Consider the following 19320-nt stretch of genomic DNA (forward strand, 5'->3'; position numbering starts at 1 on the left):
GATGGGGGAACACATGTACATCATGGCTGATTCATGTCAATATATAGCAGAAACCACTAGTATTGTAAAGTAATTAGCCTCCAATAAAAATAAACAAAATATCTTTTTAGAAAACTTGTTACTTTAGCTTTTATGCTTAGATCTGTAATTCACGTTGAATTAACTTTTTGTATGGTGTGAAATACACACAATAACAGTGATGAGTTGCAAAATTTGGAGTGAGAAAAGCCAAATACAACAAGTGAATCAGCACCATTCTATTTACGTGAAGTTTTACAGCAGGTCTAGCTCAGCTATGGTAATAGAATCAGAAAACTGGTTTCCTGGGTGTGGGAAGGTGGCAGCTCCATGGGGCACAGGAAACGTTTTGGGGTTATGGAGATGTTCTTAAAGAAGTTTTTACATACACATGTACATTTGTTACAAATCCAATGAACTGTACACTTACATTGCATGTGTTTTACTTTGTTTAAATTATACACCAGTTAAAACTGTATTATGAACCTTTAAAAAATCCCCAAGGAAAGAAAGAAACTTAAGTCATGTTTTTTCAGTTGGACAAAAGCTAGTCCCCTGGTAATGACAAAGAGAAGCTACTGGCATATGAATTGTTAGAGTAATAATGTCTAATTCTTTCATCATCAAGAGAGAATTTGATGACATCATCAATCACAGGAGACTGAAATAATAAACACACAAACTGGCGGGCATCACAGAACCAATACTAGGTGATCCGATTCACGGTTTTTCAAAGATCTCAAAATGTTCTGCCTGAGAACTGTCTACTCTCTTAGGTTTCGCTACCTGAAGCCCCAAACCACTATACCATAAACATTGTCTCTGAGAAGAGCTGTATAAAATTCCTATGTAATCTGTGAAACAAAAGGTAAGAGTTTGTCCTTAATGTCAACCATTGAGTCATATCAAGTTCCTTTTCTGTACACAGAGGATTTCATATTCCTTAGATTAAGTATCACAAAGGAGTTTTGTAAACTTGGTTCAAATTCCAAGGTCAGTGTACAAGTAATCTAAAAATGATAGTTTAACCACCAGCCAGTGATCTGAATCAATTTTATATTCAAATACTTTCGAGAAAGAGCATATATTTTATGCTGTTACTGATCCTATCACCTTTCTTAGAATGATCTTCATAATACTGTTTAATTAAAATAATTCCTTCATAACTATACAACTTTTTAGAGTCCAATTAAGTATTTTCATAACAGTCCCTTTCTCTGACACCCACCCTGTGAGTTAGGCTTGGAAGTGGCTTTTATATTTTTCGTTTCTGTAGGAAAAGAGCCCTTTGTACGTCAGAAAAGATGTTAAGTTTTAAGATCTCTTGTATTAAGGCCAGCTTAGGCCAGCCGATGTCCTAAGTCTTGGGGAAGCTAGCTCAAATTGTGTTTCTACTGACTTTACATTTTCATACGGGGAGATATCCAAGGATCAGAGGTGCCTTACACCACCCCAACCAATGTTTATTACTTCGTTTATTACAGTTTCAGTCCTGGAGAAGCAGGAGTCAGCACAGCAGACTCTGTGTACATTCTGCTTCATTTAATCTAGTTTTATCTGTTTCTCTTTATTCCCAGGAAATAATGGGATACCAAAGGAAAACAATTCAATTGTTATTATTTTTATTGTTTCTGTGGACCTTTCAGAGAATGTACCATTTCAGGTAACTTTAAAAAATTAATGATATTTTATTCTCATGTTGGTAAAGGATCTAGGGTATTCAGAAAGGTGATAAATTTCCCCCTGATTGAATCATCATCCAAATATATTGATCCAAATATGCCCCATTATATCCAAATATATTAGCATAAACATAGGCTTCAGCATAAAAGTTCTTTGTTTCTAATGTGATCAAAGGTAGTGTAATTTCTGTAAGTCCATATGTGCCCGGAGAAGCAATGTGAAGCTACCCAGACAGTTACCATGTAATTAATGACAGTGTAACGTTAGTACATGTTGTAAACTGCCATTTTTACATGGGTGGCATTAAAAAAAAAAGTCCCTAATATTGGTGACTTCTCACATTAGGTGTGGTATTTGTCCTCTACGTATTTGAGCAAGTGGAGAGATTTCCCTGGAAATTAGGAAGTTTCCTTGTTTTTTCTTTTGCTTGGTTTCTTTGGCTGTGCTGCATGGCTTTTGGCAGTGAAAGAAGAGTCCTAACCGTTGGACCATCAGGGAATTCCCGCAAATGCCATTGTTTAAATGTTATTAAGCAAACTTCTCTGTCATTTGTATCTCAAATAATTACTTGTTTTTTTCTGATGTAGCATGCAGTCATGATTGTCATGATTTTTATCATGTTTATTACTGTATCTCTATAACCAACAATGTATTTGGCACCTAGTGTGTGTCTTAGTCTATTTTAAGCTACTTTAACAAAATTCCATAGACTGGTTGGCTTATGAACTACAGAAATTTCTCACAGTTCTGGAGGTTGAGAAGTCCAGGATCAAGGCACCAACAGATTTGGTGTCTGTTGAGGACACACTTTCTAGTTCATACACAGCTATCTTCCCAATGTGTCCTTCAGGAGCAGAAAAGTCTCTGCCATGGGGTCTCTTTTCCAAGGGCACCAGTCGCATTCATGAGGGTTCCATCCTCATGATCTAATCACCCCAAAGGCCCTACCTCCTAATGCCATCACCTTAGGAGTTAGGGCTTCATCATACGAATTTGAGGGGTATGCAAATATTTCATATATAACATTACATATTCATTAAATATTTGGTAATATTAGATAACAAAATCAGGTAATAAAATGAATAGGTTTATAGGGATATAAGTCCTGGGTGTTCATTGGTAGGACTGATGTTGAAGCTGAAACTCCAATACTTTGGCCACCTAATGCGAAGAGCTGACTCATTTGAAAAGACCCTGATGCTGGGAAAGATTAAGGGCAGAAGGAGAAGGGGACAACAGAGGACGAGATGGTTGGATGGCATCACCAACTCAATGGACATGAATTTGGGTGAACTCCTGGAATTGGTGATGGACAGGGAGGCCTGGCGTGCTGTGGTTCATGGAGTCGCAAAGAGTTGGACATGATTGAGCGACTGGACTGAACTGAACTCTGTCTGCTTACTAAGTTGCTTCAGTCATGTTCTACACTTTGCGACCCCATGGACTATGGCTTGCCAGGCTTCTCTGTTCATGGAATTCTCCAGACAAGAATACTGGAGTGGGTAGCCATTCCCTCCTCCAGGGGATCTTCCCAACCCAGGGACTGAACCTACGTCTCCTGCCTTGCAGGCAGATTCTTTACCGCTGAGCCACCAGGGAAGTCCCAGGGAAATAACTCTAGTTACATTAAATGTGGAAACCCTTAATATAAGTTTGAAATTAATACAATGCTTTTCATTTATTCTAAGCACAAAGAAAGTACAGAGGATCTATCAGTGCTGGTAAGTCTTTATCCACAAACAGGCGATGACTTCTTCTTTGAAGACTAAATCAGTTGGAGGGCAATGGACTATCTGCAAGTCCTTGGCAGTGTAAACCAAAAGGCAGGGAAAACCAAAGCAATTTTACAAATTAAGGTATTTACAAGTGGAGATATTTGTTTAAGGTTGGAGTATCAGGAGTCAAAGAAAGAGCAGACTGGCAGGGTGCTATCTCTGATAGAGGAGTGAGACCTGGTTAGAGGAAGCGTGTTACAGAAGCCAGAAGCCAGCCTACAGGAACCCTGGATCTTTTAAAGCTCTGGGGAAACGCATGGGAGTTGAGTATTGGCTAAAAGACCCCCAGGTATGAATCACACCCCACCCGAAAAATCATGCCATCAGAGTGTGTGCAGAGAGGAAGCTGCCTCAAAGTTTGCCCAAGATTCAGTATCCTCAGGTGTTCCTCTACTTCCCTCCCTGTGCTCACGGAAACACACGTAGTGAAGTGAAAGCAACTTTCCTTTGTGTTGCTTGTTGTCTTCAGGGTCCTTGTCTCTCTCATGGTTCCATGATTGCAACATCCCCACTAAGACCAAGACTCCATATACTTGGGTGGGCTGTGTTACGTGTGAAAATAATAAAGAAGGTTTTCATGTACCAGGCAGAGTACATTTTCTCACGGCTAGCAGGGCCTCGGAACTCTCCATCACCTGAAAAAAGCAGGAAAATCCCAGGCAAAGGTGGGAACATTCAAGGAAAGCTTGCTACAGCAGATGCTGGGAGAAAGAATGGATTAAAATGCTTTCTGCCAAAATGTATTCAGTGCAATGCAACCTAACAATCATCCTCTTATTCATATCCGCTCTCCTTAGCATCAGGAGCCTGTAGCTGTAGCATAGTAATACTTATCATCCAAGGCATTGTTATTGATGGAAGCGGTGCCTGGTAGAATGTCACATCTCAGCCACATTCCAACATTGCAGTTACGCCTGTCTGTGTACATAGGCACAAAGACAATCTCATGACATATGACTCAGCTCCACAGCTGTCTAATCCCCTTATCTCAGTCCAGAATCAGCTCTCTCAGGGTGTCTTAGCAAGAGTGCCATTGAGCTTTTATGAAAGAGGAAAAGCAAGGGCTCAGGCACAATTGCTGGTCTTTTCACCTACTATGTAACTATGGACAAGATAATAAAAGTTGTGCTTCAGTTTATTTCATAGGAGTGGATTGAATTAGATAATACTTAGGAAAGTATTCAATAAGTATTGATGAAAGAAATCTAAATGTATCTGGCAAATTAGGGAATACTCCCCTTAAGAAGGGATATTTAAATGAGACCTAAATGCTATGTGGGAATTAGCTGGTGGAACCTGTGGCGTGTTTAAGGGACTAACAAAAGGCCAGTGAGTCTGAAAAACTGTCAATGTGGGTTTAGGTAGGAGAGGTGGGTGGAACAGTGTGAAGCGTCAGATCATGCAGAATATCATGGCTCTATAAGGAATATGGGCATGATCCTTAGGACAGTGGGAGGCCACTGGACATTGTTAAATAGAATAATGATTGATAACATTGGAGCTTCAGAAACATGTTATTGGAAGCAGAGTGGAAATAGAGCATGGGTGAAGGTGAAGTCGGTCAGTCGTGTCCGACTCTCTGTGACCCCGTAGACTGCAGCCTACCAGGCTTCTCGGTCCTTGGGATTCTCCAGGCAAGAGTACTGGAGTGGTTTACCATTTCATTCTCCAAGAAATAGAGTGTGAATCAGTTGAAAAGGGAAAATGCAGGGATAAGCAGAGGGCAGCACATCGCTAATTACATGGATAGAAATATGAAGGAAGGTTCATTATATCGTGCTCTTTACATTTGTGTACCTTTTCAAAGGTACACAAACTTTTAAAAATTGAACAGTGAGGCCACTAAGGAGGCTTTGGTAGTAGCCCAGACAAGGAACGATGCTGACCTGAAGTCATATGCTAGCAGGGAATGGAGATAGGGACCTGAAGTCATATGCTAGCTGGGAATGGAGATAGGGGATGGATTTGAGATGTTTTGGAGGTAAAACCATCCGGGTTTAATGGTGGGTTTGATGTTGGGATTCAGAGGGGCTCTGAGTGGAGAATGACTCTCATGGTTCTGCCGTGCAAATCCAAGCAGATTCAGTGAGTTAAGGCAACATAGGAAGAGGACCTACTTTGGGGCAAAGATGATGACTTTAAACGTCTTCCTTTGGTAGCATCTGTGCAAAATTCAAGTAGAAGACTTCAGAACACAGTTGGGTATACTAAATTTATGGGAGAAGTATCATTATATGTAAGAACTTGAAGCCACAGCAAAATGCCCAGAAGATTGTCAGTTGAGCAAACAGAGAACTGAAGAAAAATCCTTCTGAGAATAATGATTGCATCAAGGCCGCTGAGCAGATAGGATATTTAAGGGTAACCTTAGGTAGAAAATAGGAATATATTCTCATTGTGGTAGAAGTCACTACAGGTAAATTTGGGGATGAGGTTGCAGAAAGTTGAGGGAGCTTCCGTCTGATAATTGCCATTTTCTCTGTGAATTAAAAGATGAGAATGAGAAGTGTGGGAACAGAAGACTCCTGGGAAGCACAGAGAATTACGCTCAGGGTGGAAATCATGATTTTTCCATGCCACAACCATCAAAGTTCATTATTAATTTTCTGCTTCATGCTTATTTTGCATTTTACATTTGATAATACATCTCAAACTCTCTCTATATTATGTGACTCTTTGCATTATTTTTCCTAATAGGCCTGTGAATACTCAAACAGAAGAATTAAAGCTATCAGACTGGTTTTTTCCCAAGTAAGAATTCCAGATCTAATACGTGTGAGATTAATCCGTAGACTGCTCAATAGGAATTAACAGATGGCAAAAATACTGTGACTGGTATTCCAAATGTTGGAGAGCAGATAGATCTTTGATGGTTATTTGAAAAAATAAGCAGTAGCCGAGATCAACTGGAAATGGACATTAGGACCTATGTCCTCCGTGAATGAGAATTTAGATGATAGAAACACAAAGCACCCTAGAATGACGGAGAGTCACCAAATGTAAGGGTACATTTGAGATCATTTGATTGTTTCTCCTCATTTCACCAATGAGAGAACCAAAGCCCAGATCCGGTGGGTGGGCTGTCTGTGCACTTCGTGCTTTAATGCAACAGCTTTCTTCTGGCCTCTCTGCCTCCATCTTCTTGCTCTATGCACCAGGCTTTTACCTTGATGCTGTAGATCTGAGGACCTCTCTCAATTAAAACTTTGAAAGGAGACATCCAGTTACTGGATAATGATCCATGACTCATCCCCCCACAATATCACTACGTTGGTCAGATCTAATCAGACCATACAAAGCATACCAGCTATTTAAACAGAGGTTTTAGTATAAAGAATTGCTGATTACCATATTGTCGTTAAGGAGATTCCCAGGTGATGCTAGCGGAAGAACCTGCCAATACAGAGACCTCAGAGATGTCAGTTCGATCCCTGGGTTGGGAAGATCCCCTGAAGGAGGGCATGACACCCCAGTATTCTTGCCTGGAGAATCCCATGAACAGAGGAGCCTGGCAGGCTATGGAGTCACAAAGAGTCAGACACTTCTAAAACAACTTAGCACCCATGGACAGCCATAAAGTCATTAACTAGGTAACCTGAAAAATGGAAAATACAGCTCTAAGGTGTCACAGAGGGAACAGCTATAGGAAGTAATTATTTTCCCTGGTTCTGAAGAAAGAAAAGGAAGGGACTGGAATTATTACACCTTAAAAACTTAGAGACAAATCTCACAGGGCTTAAACTCCGCTGTTGCTCACCTGGTGTGGGTGCCTCTGAGCTCCAGGGAAGCCTCTAAGGGCAGAGAACCAGCTCTTCTAAGGAGGAGCACGGCGAGACTGGTTCTGCACGTGTTGCAAAAACTGAAAGTTGGATTCAATTGCTCAGGAAAAGAACTGCTATTGCTGTGGTAAAGATGCATTCCTGGAATGGGACTTGCAGGAACAGGATGCAGACAAGAAGCCCACAGGAAACAGAAAAGAGCAAGTTTCTTCTTCCTCCAGCCTTGTAATTTTCCTCCAATGCCCGCTATTAGTAGAGCCTAACAGGGTGCCCATTGGCAAAGGAGAAATGTGATTTGCAGTGTCCCAGCTCAACATAATTAAGCAGGGTATACTGTGGTGGGTTTAACTTTGAAAGACAATAGCTTTATAACTGATACAGCATCCCCCTAATAAGACAGGTAAGTTATAGCCTCATAATTCAAGGTACTGATCAATCACAACAGGTGAAAAAAGGACAAAACCATATAATCATTTAAGTAGATTCCAAATCAGTTCAGTTCAGTCCAGTCGCTCAGTCGTGTCTGACTCTTTTCGACCCCATGAATTGCAGCACGCCAGGCCTCCCTGTCCATCACCAACTCCCGGAGTTCACTCAGACTCATGTCCATTGAGTCAGTGATGCCATCCAGCCATCTCATCCTCGGTCGTCCTCTTCTCCTCCTGCCCCCAGTCCCTCCCAGCATCAGAGTCTTTTCCAATGAGTCAGCTCTTCACATGAGGTGGCCAAAGTACTGGAGTTTCAGCTTTAGCATCAGTCCTTCCAAAGAACACCCAGGACTGATCTCCTTTAGAATGAACTGGCCTCAGTGGGCTACTTTTAAGTTTCAATCTCCATTCCTTTTTCTTTGGCGGGGTGTGTGTGTGTTCAAACAGCAGAGATTTATTTTCTCCCATTTCTGAAGGCTGGAAATAGAAGATCAAGGTGTTGGCAAGTTTGGTTGCTTCTGAGGTCTCTCTTCTTGACTTGCAGCTGCCTGTCTCCTTGCTGTGTCCTCACAAGGCTTTTTCTCTGTGTACACCTCCTGGGTATCTCTTACTCTTATAAGGACACCAGCCCTGTTGGCTTTGGTCCTGTTCTTATGACCTCATTTAACCTTAACCTGTTAGTTGCTCAGTCGTGTCTGACTCTTTGCGATTCCATGGACTGTAGCCCACCAGGCTCCTCTGCCCATGGAATTCTCCAGGCAAGAATACTGGAGTGGGTTTCCTTTCTCTTCTCCAGGGGGTCTTTCCGACCCAGGCATCAAACCCAGGCCTTCTGCATTGTAGGCAGGCTCTTTACCATCTGAGCCACCGGGGAAGTCCCGTTTAACCTTAATTACTTCTCTGAAGGCCCTATCTCCAAATATTCAGACTGGGGTTACACCTTCAACAAGTGAATCTGGAGGAGACATTCAGTCCATAACAAGCTCTGAAACAGCTAATGGAATCTTTCTTTTGCTGCATGTCAACTCCTATTGCATTTTTCATTTTTTTCATTGATGATCATTAAAGCTGAACACATTTTCATATGAATATTGGCCACTTAGACATTCACTTTTGTAAACTGCCTGTTTATATCTCTTCTCTTTATCCCACACAATGGAATGTCTTTTTCTTATAGATTTGAATACACATAATATAAAATTCACTATTTTAATTGTTTAAAAATGTACAATTTGGGGCTTTCCCGGTGGTCCAGTAGTTAAGAATATGTCTTGCAATGCAAGGGAACTTGTTTAATCCCTGATGCACAAGACTCCACATGCTGCAGAGCAGCTAAGCCCATGGGCCATAACTACTGAGCCCTCATGCTGCAACTACTGAAGCCCGCAGAGCCTGGAGCCTGTGCTCCACAGCAAGGGAAGCCACTCAATGAGAAACCCATGCACCACAATGAAGAGCAGCCCCTGCTCAACTAGAGAAAAGCCTGTGCAGCAACCAGGACCTAGCGCAACCAAAAACTTAAGTAAATAAGTCCTTTAGAAATGTACAGCTCTAGCTATCTAATTCCAGAATATCTTCATCATAGCAAAAAAGAAGCTCTGCCCATTAAGAAGTAACTTCTCATTCCCTGCTCCTTGACAAACACTAATCTGCTTTCCATCTCTCTGGACTTGACTCTTCTGGACATTTCCTATGAAGGGAGCATAGTATGTTTTGTTATTTTTTTAATGTCTGACTTCTTTCACTTTGCATGTTTTATTTATTTATTTTCCAGATTTTATTTAATTTTATTTTTTTGCTTTACAATATTGTATTGGTTTTGCTATACATCAACATGAATCCGCCACGGGTGTACACGTATTCCCAATCCTGAACCCCACCTCCCACCTCCCTCCCTGTACCGTCTCTCTGGGTCAACCCACTGCACCAGCCCCAAGCATCCTGTATCCTGCATCAAACCTAGACTGGTGATTCGTTTCTTATATGATATTATACATGTTTCAATGCCATTCTCCCAAATCATCCCACCCTCTCCCTCTCCCACAGAGATACATCTGTGTCTCTTTTGTTTTGCATGTTTTAAAGATTCATCTATATTGTAGCATATATCAGTATTTCATTCCTTTTCATAGCTGAATAATATTCCATGGTATGGATATACCACACATCCATTCACCAGTAAATGGATATTAGGTTGTTTCCACTTTGGGGCTATTATAAGTAATGGTGCTATAAACATTCATGTACAAGTTTTAATTTTAAATCATACTTTCAGTCTCCTTGGGTATATATCTAGAAGTGGGTTTACTGGGTACATGGTAATCCTAAATTAAACTTTTTGAGAAACCACCAAACTCTTTTCCATACAGTTACATCATTTTATGTTCCCATCAACAATGTCTGAGTGTTTCAGTTTCCCTACATCCTTTCCAACACTTGCTATTTTTTGTTTTGCTGGGGGTGTGTGTTTGTTTTTGCTTATGTTACGGCCGTTCTAGTGTATGTGAAATACCTTATTATAATTCTGATTTACATTTCTCTAATGACTAATGATGTTGATCTTGAGATATCTTTGTCTGGCTTTGGCATCAAAGTAATATTGGCCTCACAGAATGAGTTAGAAAGTTCTATTTCTTTGGAAGACTTGAGAATGTAATTGGGGTTAATTCTTTAAGTGTTTGGTAGAATTTAGCAGTTAAACCATCTGATCCTGGGCTTTCTTTGTTAACATATCTTCAATTACCTTTACTTGTTATAGGTCTCTAAGATTTTCTAGTTCTTCTTGAACCAGTTTTAGTAGTTTGTGTCTTTCTAGAAATTTATCTATTTCATCTATAAGGTCTATAAAAATGTCCCCATTTCCGTTCTTGATTTTAATAATTTGAGTCATCTCTGATTTTTTCCTGGTCAGTTTAATTAAAGGTATGCCAGTTTCATTAGTCTTTGCAAAGAATTGACTTTTGGCTTCATTGATTCTGTCATTTTTTTTCTCTATTCAGTTCTCTCTGTGCCAGTCTTTATTATTTCTTCTTTCTGTTGCCTTTAGTTTTGTTTTTCCCTTCCCCCCCCCCCCAGTTTCCCCCTTTTTCCCCTTAAGGTGGAATGTGTGGTGACTAATATGAGATCTTTCTTTTTTAAAACATGGATGTTTACAGCTATACATTTCCCTCTGAGTGCTGTTTTTCACTGTCTCCCATAAGGTTTAGCATGTTGTCCCTTCATTTTGATTTATCTCAATTTCTCTTCTAATTTCCTCATGATTTTGGAGTTTTTGGTTTTTGTTTTTTTTCCCTTATGACTTTTTTCCTTTGGCACATTGGTTGTCTAGGTGGGTTGTTTAATTTCCAGGTGTTTATGAATGTTCTAGACTTATTTCTGTTACTGATTTCTCATTTCATTCCAGTATCATTGGAAAAGACAGTTTGTATGTTTCCAGTCACTTTAAGGTGATTGAGCCTTGTCTTATGGTCTAAGATGAGACTTATCCTGGGGAGTATTCCATGTGTGTCTGAGAAGGACATGTACTCTGTTGTTGGATAAAGTGTTCTGTGTGTGTCTGATTTGTTCTTTTGCCTGCTCAAATCTTCTGTTGACATCCTAAAGTGAATTTTTTCCTTTCAGCTATACACGTCTCAACTTCAGTATTTCTATTTCATTTGTTTTTATACTTTGTATCTTTAATATTCTCTATTTGTTAAGACCATGTTCTTCTGGTTTTCTTTAGTTCTCTGTCCGTGGCTTCCTTTAGCACATTGAAAGTGAAGTCGCTCAGTCTCGTCCGACTCTCTGCAACCCTGTGGACTATAGCCCACCAAGTTCCTCCGTCCGTGGGATTCTCCAGGCGAGAATACTGGAGTGGGTTGCCATTTAGCATGTTAAGCATATATTAAAAGGTTGATTTAAAGTCTTTTTAGAAAAACTCAGTCAATGTCTGGACAGTTCTCATTTATTTGTTTTCCTGTGGATGGGCTATACATTCTTCATTTGGATAACTCTTAAATTTTGGTTAAAAACTAGACATTTTGAGTATTATAATATAGTTTCTCTGAAAATCAGATACTTTTGCCTCCTCAGAGTTTGTTGTTCTTATTTGCTCTTGGTTGGCTGTTTGGTTTTGTTTTTTCCTTTTTTTCTAGTTTCCCCACCTTTTCCCTTTCAGGTGGAAGGTGAGGCTATTAATATGAGATCTTTCTTTTCTTATGGTTGTTTGTTTAGTGGCTTTTCTAAACTATTTTTTAAAGGACTGTATTCTTTTTCTTGTTTGGTCCCAGAAGTCTCTGAGCTACCCTTAGGTTGTAGCCAGCAAGTTGTTTGACAGAGATTTCCTTAAAGTGCCTAAAACCTGAGAGAGGGAGGTATTAGAGGGCAGAAGGAGGAGGAAGAGAAAATGAAGGAGGAGGAGGAGAAGGAGAAGAAGAAAAAAACAGAAAAGAGAGGAAAACAAAACAAAGAGAAGAAAGCACTTACATTCTTTAAAGACTGGCTCTGTGTTTGGGCCCGCCTCCAACACAGCCCAGTTGCTTATAACTCTGCCTTAGCTTTCACTTCTTGTGTGCCCTGAGCCTAAATATCTGTTGGAGGTGAAAGCCTAGGATCTTCACAGGTCTTTTCTGAATGTTCGTTCTGCCCTGAACATGTGCATGGATTCCTCAGTTCCTTGTTCTGTGTGTGTCTGATTGACGCATGGGATCTTGTCAAAGCCCTTACTTCCCAAAGAACTGTCTTTCAAATGTTTCCTCCCCAGGCTTTCAGCATATATAGAGTTTAACTGAAATCTTTTGTTTCAGGTGAAAGGGGCTTGTTCTTTTACAACTTTTTTTTTCAAGGAATACCCTCCCCTTCAATTCTTAGAGAATGTTAAGTACAAGAAAAAAAGCACTATGAGTCAATCCTTCAAGGAACTCTCAGGTAGCTTAAAAAGATAAACACAATCACTGGGAATTAGATCCACTCTTCTCCCCACTGAGTCAGATACCCACACTGAGAACATAATATGGTTTTGTCTTTTCAATGCCACTGTTATACTAGGAAGAGCATTGGTGCAAGGCTAGGTTAGAATACCTCAAAGGTTTTCTAGTCCTACCATAGTGAGTCTTTTTTTTTTTTCTTTTTGAGATAACTTTTGCTTGGTTGCTCTAAATACTTGGCTATCTTCCAAAGTTCTGACAGAGTTGATTCTGATAGTATGCAACAATGTTAACACTGGCAGCGTTTCAGATAATGAAAACTGGGAAGTTTGTTTTTTGAAATATTGCTTCTGAGAAGAATCAGTGTCCATAGCTTAAGACGGTAGAGCTTGTCCAACTGTACGAAAAATTGTTACTTTAGACTTTGGGTGACATTTCAACTATGCATCCTCAAAGATCTTGGAACAATAATATAATCAGTACATGTACTTTTGTAATGATCTCACCCTAATGATGCACCCATGAAATTAAAAGAATATTACCCCTTGGAAGGAAAGTTATGACCAACTTAGACAGCATATTAAAAAGCAGAGACATTACTTTGTTAACATAGGTCCATCTAGTCAAGGCTATGGTTTTTCCAGTGGTCATGTATGGACGTGAGAGTTGGACTGTGAAGAAAGCTGAGCACCGAAGAATTGATGCTTTTGAACTGTGGTGTTGGAGAAGACTCCTGAGAGTCCCTTGGACTGCAAGGAGATCCAACCAGTCCATTCTAAAGGAGATCAGTCCTGGGTGTTCATTGGAAGAACTGATGTTGAAGTTGAAACTCCAATACTTTGGCCGCCTGATACGAAGAGCTGACTCATTTGCAAAGACCCTGATGCTGGAAAAGACTGAGGGCAGAAGGAGAAGGGAACGACAGAGGGTAGTATGACTGGATGGCATCACCGACTCGATGGACATGAGTTTGGGTGGACTCTGGGAGTTGGTGATGGACAGGGAGGCCTGGCGTGCTGCAGTTCATGGGGTCGCAAAGAGTCGGACACGACTGAGCGACTGAATTGAACTGAACTGAGTCATTTCTGATAAACTGTTTCTTCTGTTTATCATGCCATCAAGGCTCTGGGTTAGAAATAAGGAAATACTGCAATCAGACATAGGCTTTATACATTAGCAATATCTATTACAATTTTATTAAAAGTATTTTGCTTATAATTCTTATATCTTCCTTACAGTGCCGTGAATCGCTCAAACGTAACTACCAGCTGGGCAGCTCCAGTTGTGTGGCATGGCACTTATGATGAAGTGGTGCTGGAAAATTATTATGCAAGTCATAGAATTACTGTGGGGTTGACTGTGTTTGCTGTGGGAAGGTAGGTATTGCTGAATGACCTTTATATTCAGGTGTTTTATTTTAGAAAATGGGAGATTATCAATAATCTACCTCAAGAATTTAGGAAAAGTAGAACAAAATAAAGCCAAAGAAAGCAGAAATAAGGAAGTAATAAAGGTGAGAGCAGGAATCCATGAAATTGAAAACAGAAAAGTCTTAGAGAAAAATCAATGAAACAAAAATGTGGTTCTTTGGGGAAAAAAAAACCTCAATAAAATCCATAATCACCCAGGAAGACTAGCCAAGAAAAAAAAATAATGCAAATTACAAATACTGGGAAAGAAACAGGGTGTATCACCTCAGACCTTGTAGACTTTAAAAGGATAGTCAGGAAACAGTATAACATTCTCTACATATCTGACAACTTAGAGGACATGGACTGTATAAAGCACAAACAACCACAATTCACCCAACATGAAACAGATCATTTGAATAACCCTATATCTATTGAGGAAATAGAATTTATAATTTTAAAAACTCCCAAAGGGGCTTCCCTGGTGGCTCAGCTAGTAAAGAATCTGCTTGCAATGCAGGATACCTGGGTTCGATCCCTGGGTTGGGATAGTCCCTTCGAGAAGGGAACAACTACCCACTCCAGTATTCTGGCCTGGAGAAAAGGACTTTCACTTTCAAAGTCCTCAGGCGCAGATAGTTTCATCAGAGAAATTAACATCAATTCTACACAATCTTTTTCAGAAAAGAGACTAGAAAGGAACACACCCCAAATCATTTTATGAAGCAAATTCTGCCTTGATATCAAAATCATACCAAAAAGAGTACAAAAAAGTATAAAGCTGAACAATACTTATCACTCATTAAAATGGTAAAGTTATCAGCTTTATACCAACTTGCTGTTAAATATTGGTAGTAATTTATTGTTTAATTAAAAGAAAACAGAAAGAGGAAGAAAGGGAGGAGGAAGGGAAGACTCCTTACTGAAGAAGTTTCCCATGACCTCCTCCCGAGACTCACTGTGGTCTCTTCAAGTTGCTGCCCCAGGATCTGTAACAAGATCCTGGGGAGTGACCCTATTCCGGGGCAGTACTTCTACCTTCAGGACACAGATGGAGTTTCTGGTTCCTTCCTACACCCTCCTGAATAGAACGCAGAGTCTTAAAAGGGTACTGTATAAGGGAAGGGGCACCGAAACCACAGCTTCAGTAACCTCACCATGAAACCCCAACTCTGTTTTAAAGAACCTCTGACAGCTCAGGAATAAATGGTATCAATTTCCTCTGAAATTAGGAGTATAGGTGGGACTGAAACTAGGAGGATACATTTAAAGTATTTATATGGAAATTTTCAACATGAATATCTGCTACAGGAATGAACAATTAAGCCAATAAAATAAAGCAGAAAAATGCCATGCAAATATTAAAGACTTTCTGTTTATTGGCAATAGCACTGTAGAGACCTGTAGGGAAAGACTTCCATAAATGATGTTGGAGAAAATGTCAACACAGGAAAACTTAAATTGTACCTTTATAGCATATCATGTACAAACATACAAACATCAATTACTAGGTAGTTTGAAGACCAATAGTTAAAAGAAAAACTGTATCTTCACGAACTCAGGATAGAAAAGGATTTATTAATCAAGACATAGAAACTACTAATCATAAAGGAAAAGACTGATAAGTCTGACTGCTTATGAGTGCACTCTGGGAGTTGGTGATGGACAGGGAGGCCTGGCGTGCTGCGATTCATGGGGTCGCAAAGAGTCGGACACGACTGAGCGACTGAACTGAACTGAAGAAAAATCAGAGAAACACAAACTGAAGGCCATTTTACAAAATACACGGTCAGGGTCATGACCAACAAGAAGAGAAATTGACAGCGTGGAAGAGACTAGGGAGACTAGAAGAGACTAGTGACTGAATGCAGTGTGTTCTGGATTGGATCCTGGAAATCGAAAAGGTCATTAGGGAAGAAGCTGGTGAAAATCACATAAAATCTGTGGTTTAGCTAATAGTCGTTTACCACTGATAATTTCCTAGTTTTGACAAATGTACTATGGTTATATAATATATTACTATTAGGGGAAGGTGGGTAGAGCATATGTGGGAACTCTGTAATATATCTGCAACTTTTCTGTAAATCTAATGCTATGCTAAGCTTCAGTCGTGTCTGACTCTTTGCGAACCTATGGACTGTAGCCTGCCAGGGTCCTCTGTCCATGGGATTTTCCAGGCAAGAATACTGGAGTGGGTTGCCATTTCTTTCTCCAGGGGATCTTCCCAATCCAGGGACTGAACCAACATCTCTTAAGTCTCCTGTATTGGCAGGCAGGTTCTTTACCACTAGCACCAACTGGGAAGCAGGCCTTGCTAAGATCCATTGTAGTAAGTCTAATAGCATTCCAACATAAAAAAATATTTTAAAAATTGGAGGAAAAAATGTTTGCCATTGTAGCGACAGTAAGTTTTTTTTTAATTGTAAATGCCTGATATTAAGCTTTCGATTGATTGCTGAGACATCCATTTTATTTATTTTTTCATTGGCCACAATGTACAGCTTGTGGGATCTTAGTTCTCTGACCAGGGAGAAAACTTGGGCTCTGTGCCATAAAAGGGCAGAGTCGTAACCACTGGACCACCAGGGAATCCCCTGAGATATCCACTTTAAAGACATCCATCTCAAATAGAAATATTGCTTACTAGCTAAACAACTAGATAAAGAGCCAAGTCCCCATACCCATGAAATCTTCCTTTTAGAAAGCCCTGAGTGATCTGATCTACATAAATGACCACTTGCGTGACCCCATTTCCCCCCTCGCTTTAACTTCCGCTTTTACGTTTAAAATTTGTCAACAGAGTGAACTTGCAAAACCCTAGTCACCCCACCCTCAACCCAGTAAAGGCAGAACCCTAGGGCCTTTGTGTTTCTCTCTTTCTCTCTCTCCCACCACCTCCAACTTTTGACCTCACCGTGTGGCCCCAGGCATGCCACGTATCCTCTAGGATTTGTGATTAATAAAGCTTATTTTCTCAAAGTTCCCTAAGGTTGTTGTTGAGGTGCTCCTTGAGATTATAATAAGAATGACAAAGACTGGTCCAGCCTTAATGTAGGCTCTGGTGATGTCTGGTGGGAAGTAGGGATCTCTTACCACAAGTAGTAGGGACTCCAGTGAGTGCCCCCAGGCACTCCTAGCCGATAACATCACTATCAATAGGCAGAGACTAACACAAAACAGCCCCACGTCACATCATAGACAAAAATTAACTCAAATGGGTAACGGACTTAAATATGAAAGATAAAACAAGAAAGCGACTAGAAAAACATATAGGAGAGTATTTTCACTACTTTGAGGGGGCAAAGATTCCGAAGTATGACACAAAAGCACTAACCGTAAAATAAATATGGATAAATATGGACTTTGGATTTGAGTTGCTAGCTTCCAGCTCAATATAATATTTTAAGTGATATTTTTTTCATAATGTACCTAATAATTTTAGATACTCCAAACTAGAGTTTTCTCCTGACTCCATCTGTTGTATTTCTTAAGACTCTGATCAATATCCAGAACTTATTTCTAGTGATCATATATATAAGCATCATTTGAACTAGTCACATATATTACCTTTTCTTTCTTGAATTTACCTGAGGCCATTTATTACTACAAGAATCCTTAACTGGCTGGAGAGATTGGAAATGAGAAAGTTTACCTTCAGCCCAGCAATCTTAGTACCATATTAAAGGGCATAGGGCAAAATAAGAAACCAGTGCTGACAGCGGACACAAAGCGTGTCGCCTCTGACTTTTTATGCATAACTAACTACTCTAAGTAAGCCACAGGCATCAGTAGCTGCTCTTGCAATGACCTATGACCTTTCCTGCCTACAACCTCTAAAGCAAGTCCCAACTGCTCTGATAACCCTGAAAATTCAGGCTTTTGTTTTGTGCTGGGCACGGTTCAGTTTTCTGATCTCACCAAGTTTCATTCCCTCTCGTGAGAAATTCCTCTTTTCTCCTCTGATCCATAAAACCTCACCAGGGAGAGGAAAGGCAGACAATTTCACTTTTACACTACTTAAATACAACTCAAGAAGCATATCTAACGTTTGCTTCCTTAGTAGCATTTTTTGATAAAACTACAGTAAGTGTAATTTAAATAGTATGTGTTTCACTAACATACAAGAAAATGAAATTAATTGCTTCTTATTTACTTCACAGATATGCTGACCGTTATTTGCACGCATTTATAGACTCAGCTGATAAATATTTTATGGTTGGCCAGAAAGTCATCATTTACATCATGACAGATGACTTCTCTAAGGTGCCCTGGGTAGATCTGGCTCCCCTCCGAATGCTGAAAATTTTTGAAATAAAGCAAGAGAAGAGATGGCAAGACATCAGTATGATGCGCATGAAGACCATCAGTGAACACGTTGCAGATCACATCCAATATGAAGTTGACTTCCTCTTCTGCATGGATGTGGATCAAATCTTTGTAAAAAAATATGGAGTGGAGACTCTGGGGGAATCAGTAGGTCAGTTACATGCTCATTGGTATAAGATGAGTCCTACAGAGTTACCTTATGAGAGGAGTCAATTATCAGAAGCATATATACCTATTGGTAAGGGGGACTTTTATTACCATGCTGCTGTATTTGGTGGTACTCCAGTTCAGGTTCTCAATATTACTAGGGAGTGCTTCAGAGGAATCATGAATGACAAGAAAAATAACATTGAGGCAGTGTGGCATGATGAAAGTCACTTGAACAAGTATTTTTTCCTCCATAAACCCACTAAAATCTTGTCACCAGAATACTGCTGGAATCAGTTGGGACCTAATAGTATTGAGAATGGCACTTTCAAACTCTATTGGGCTTTTAAAGATTATGAGTTTCTTAGGCAGTCGGTGTAATTTTATAGTCCTTTCTTTGTGTTGCTGAATTTAAAAGCATCATTTGGTCTTGTCTTTAAAAAACTAGTGCTTGACAAATTGTAGCACCATAAAAATAATCACTAATAGAATGACAAACTCACCAACACAATTATATTCATACTTTCCATCACCTTTCTTTCTGAATCATATAGCATAGGGTACAGCAGAAACAGAATGGATATATTGACGTCAGATGAAATATTGTGTTCTCATATCTTGTGTGAATTTTGAGGAAGTATTCTTTTGGATCACATTGGACAAAATAGAATCTGTCAGGAGAAAATGAAGTCTGAAATATTTTCACTGATCCCGCTAGATACATATTTCTTATATTGCTTAAGGAAAGGGATAATCTAGGGGTATGGATAAGGGAAATCGGTGCAACTATACTAATCTACTCTCTATGTAAAATTTTGAGGACATTAAAGCTGCCACCAGATGGGCAG

General features: G+C 39.8%; 1 protein-coding gene across 1 annotated transcript; it reads left to right on the forward strand.

The window, feature by feature from the left end:
* The first annotated feature begins 1601 nt into the window (after positions 1–1601).
* Positions 1602–18853, forward strand: LOC138438062 (N-acetyllactosaminide alpha-1,3-galactosyltransferase-like). Its single transcript, XM_069586302.1, has 5 exons — positions 1602–1681; positions 3390–3422; positions 6174–6227; positions 13829–13966; positions 18160–18853. The coding sequence occupies exons 1-5, from the start codon at positions 1602–1604 to the stop codon at positions 18851–18853; spliced, it is 999 nt and encodes a 332-aa protein (XP_069442403.1).
* The last annotated feature ends 467 nt before the right edge of the window (positions 18854–19320 follow it).

This window comes from Ovis canadensis, chromosome 3 (genome assembly GCF_042477335.2).
Source record: "Ovis canadensis isolate MfBH-ARS-UI-01 breed Bighorn chromosome 3, ARS-UI_OviCan_v2, whole genome shotgun sequence".
Classification (NCBI taxonomy): domain Eukaryota; kingdom Metazoa; phylum Chordata; class Mammalia; order Artiodactyla; family Bovidae; genus Ovis; species Ovis canadensis.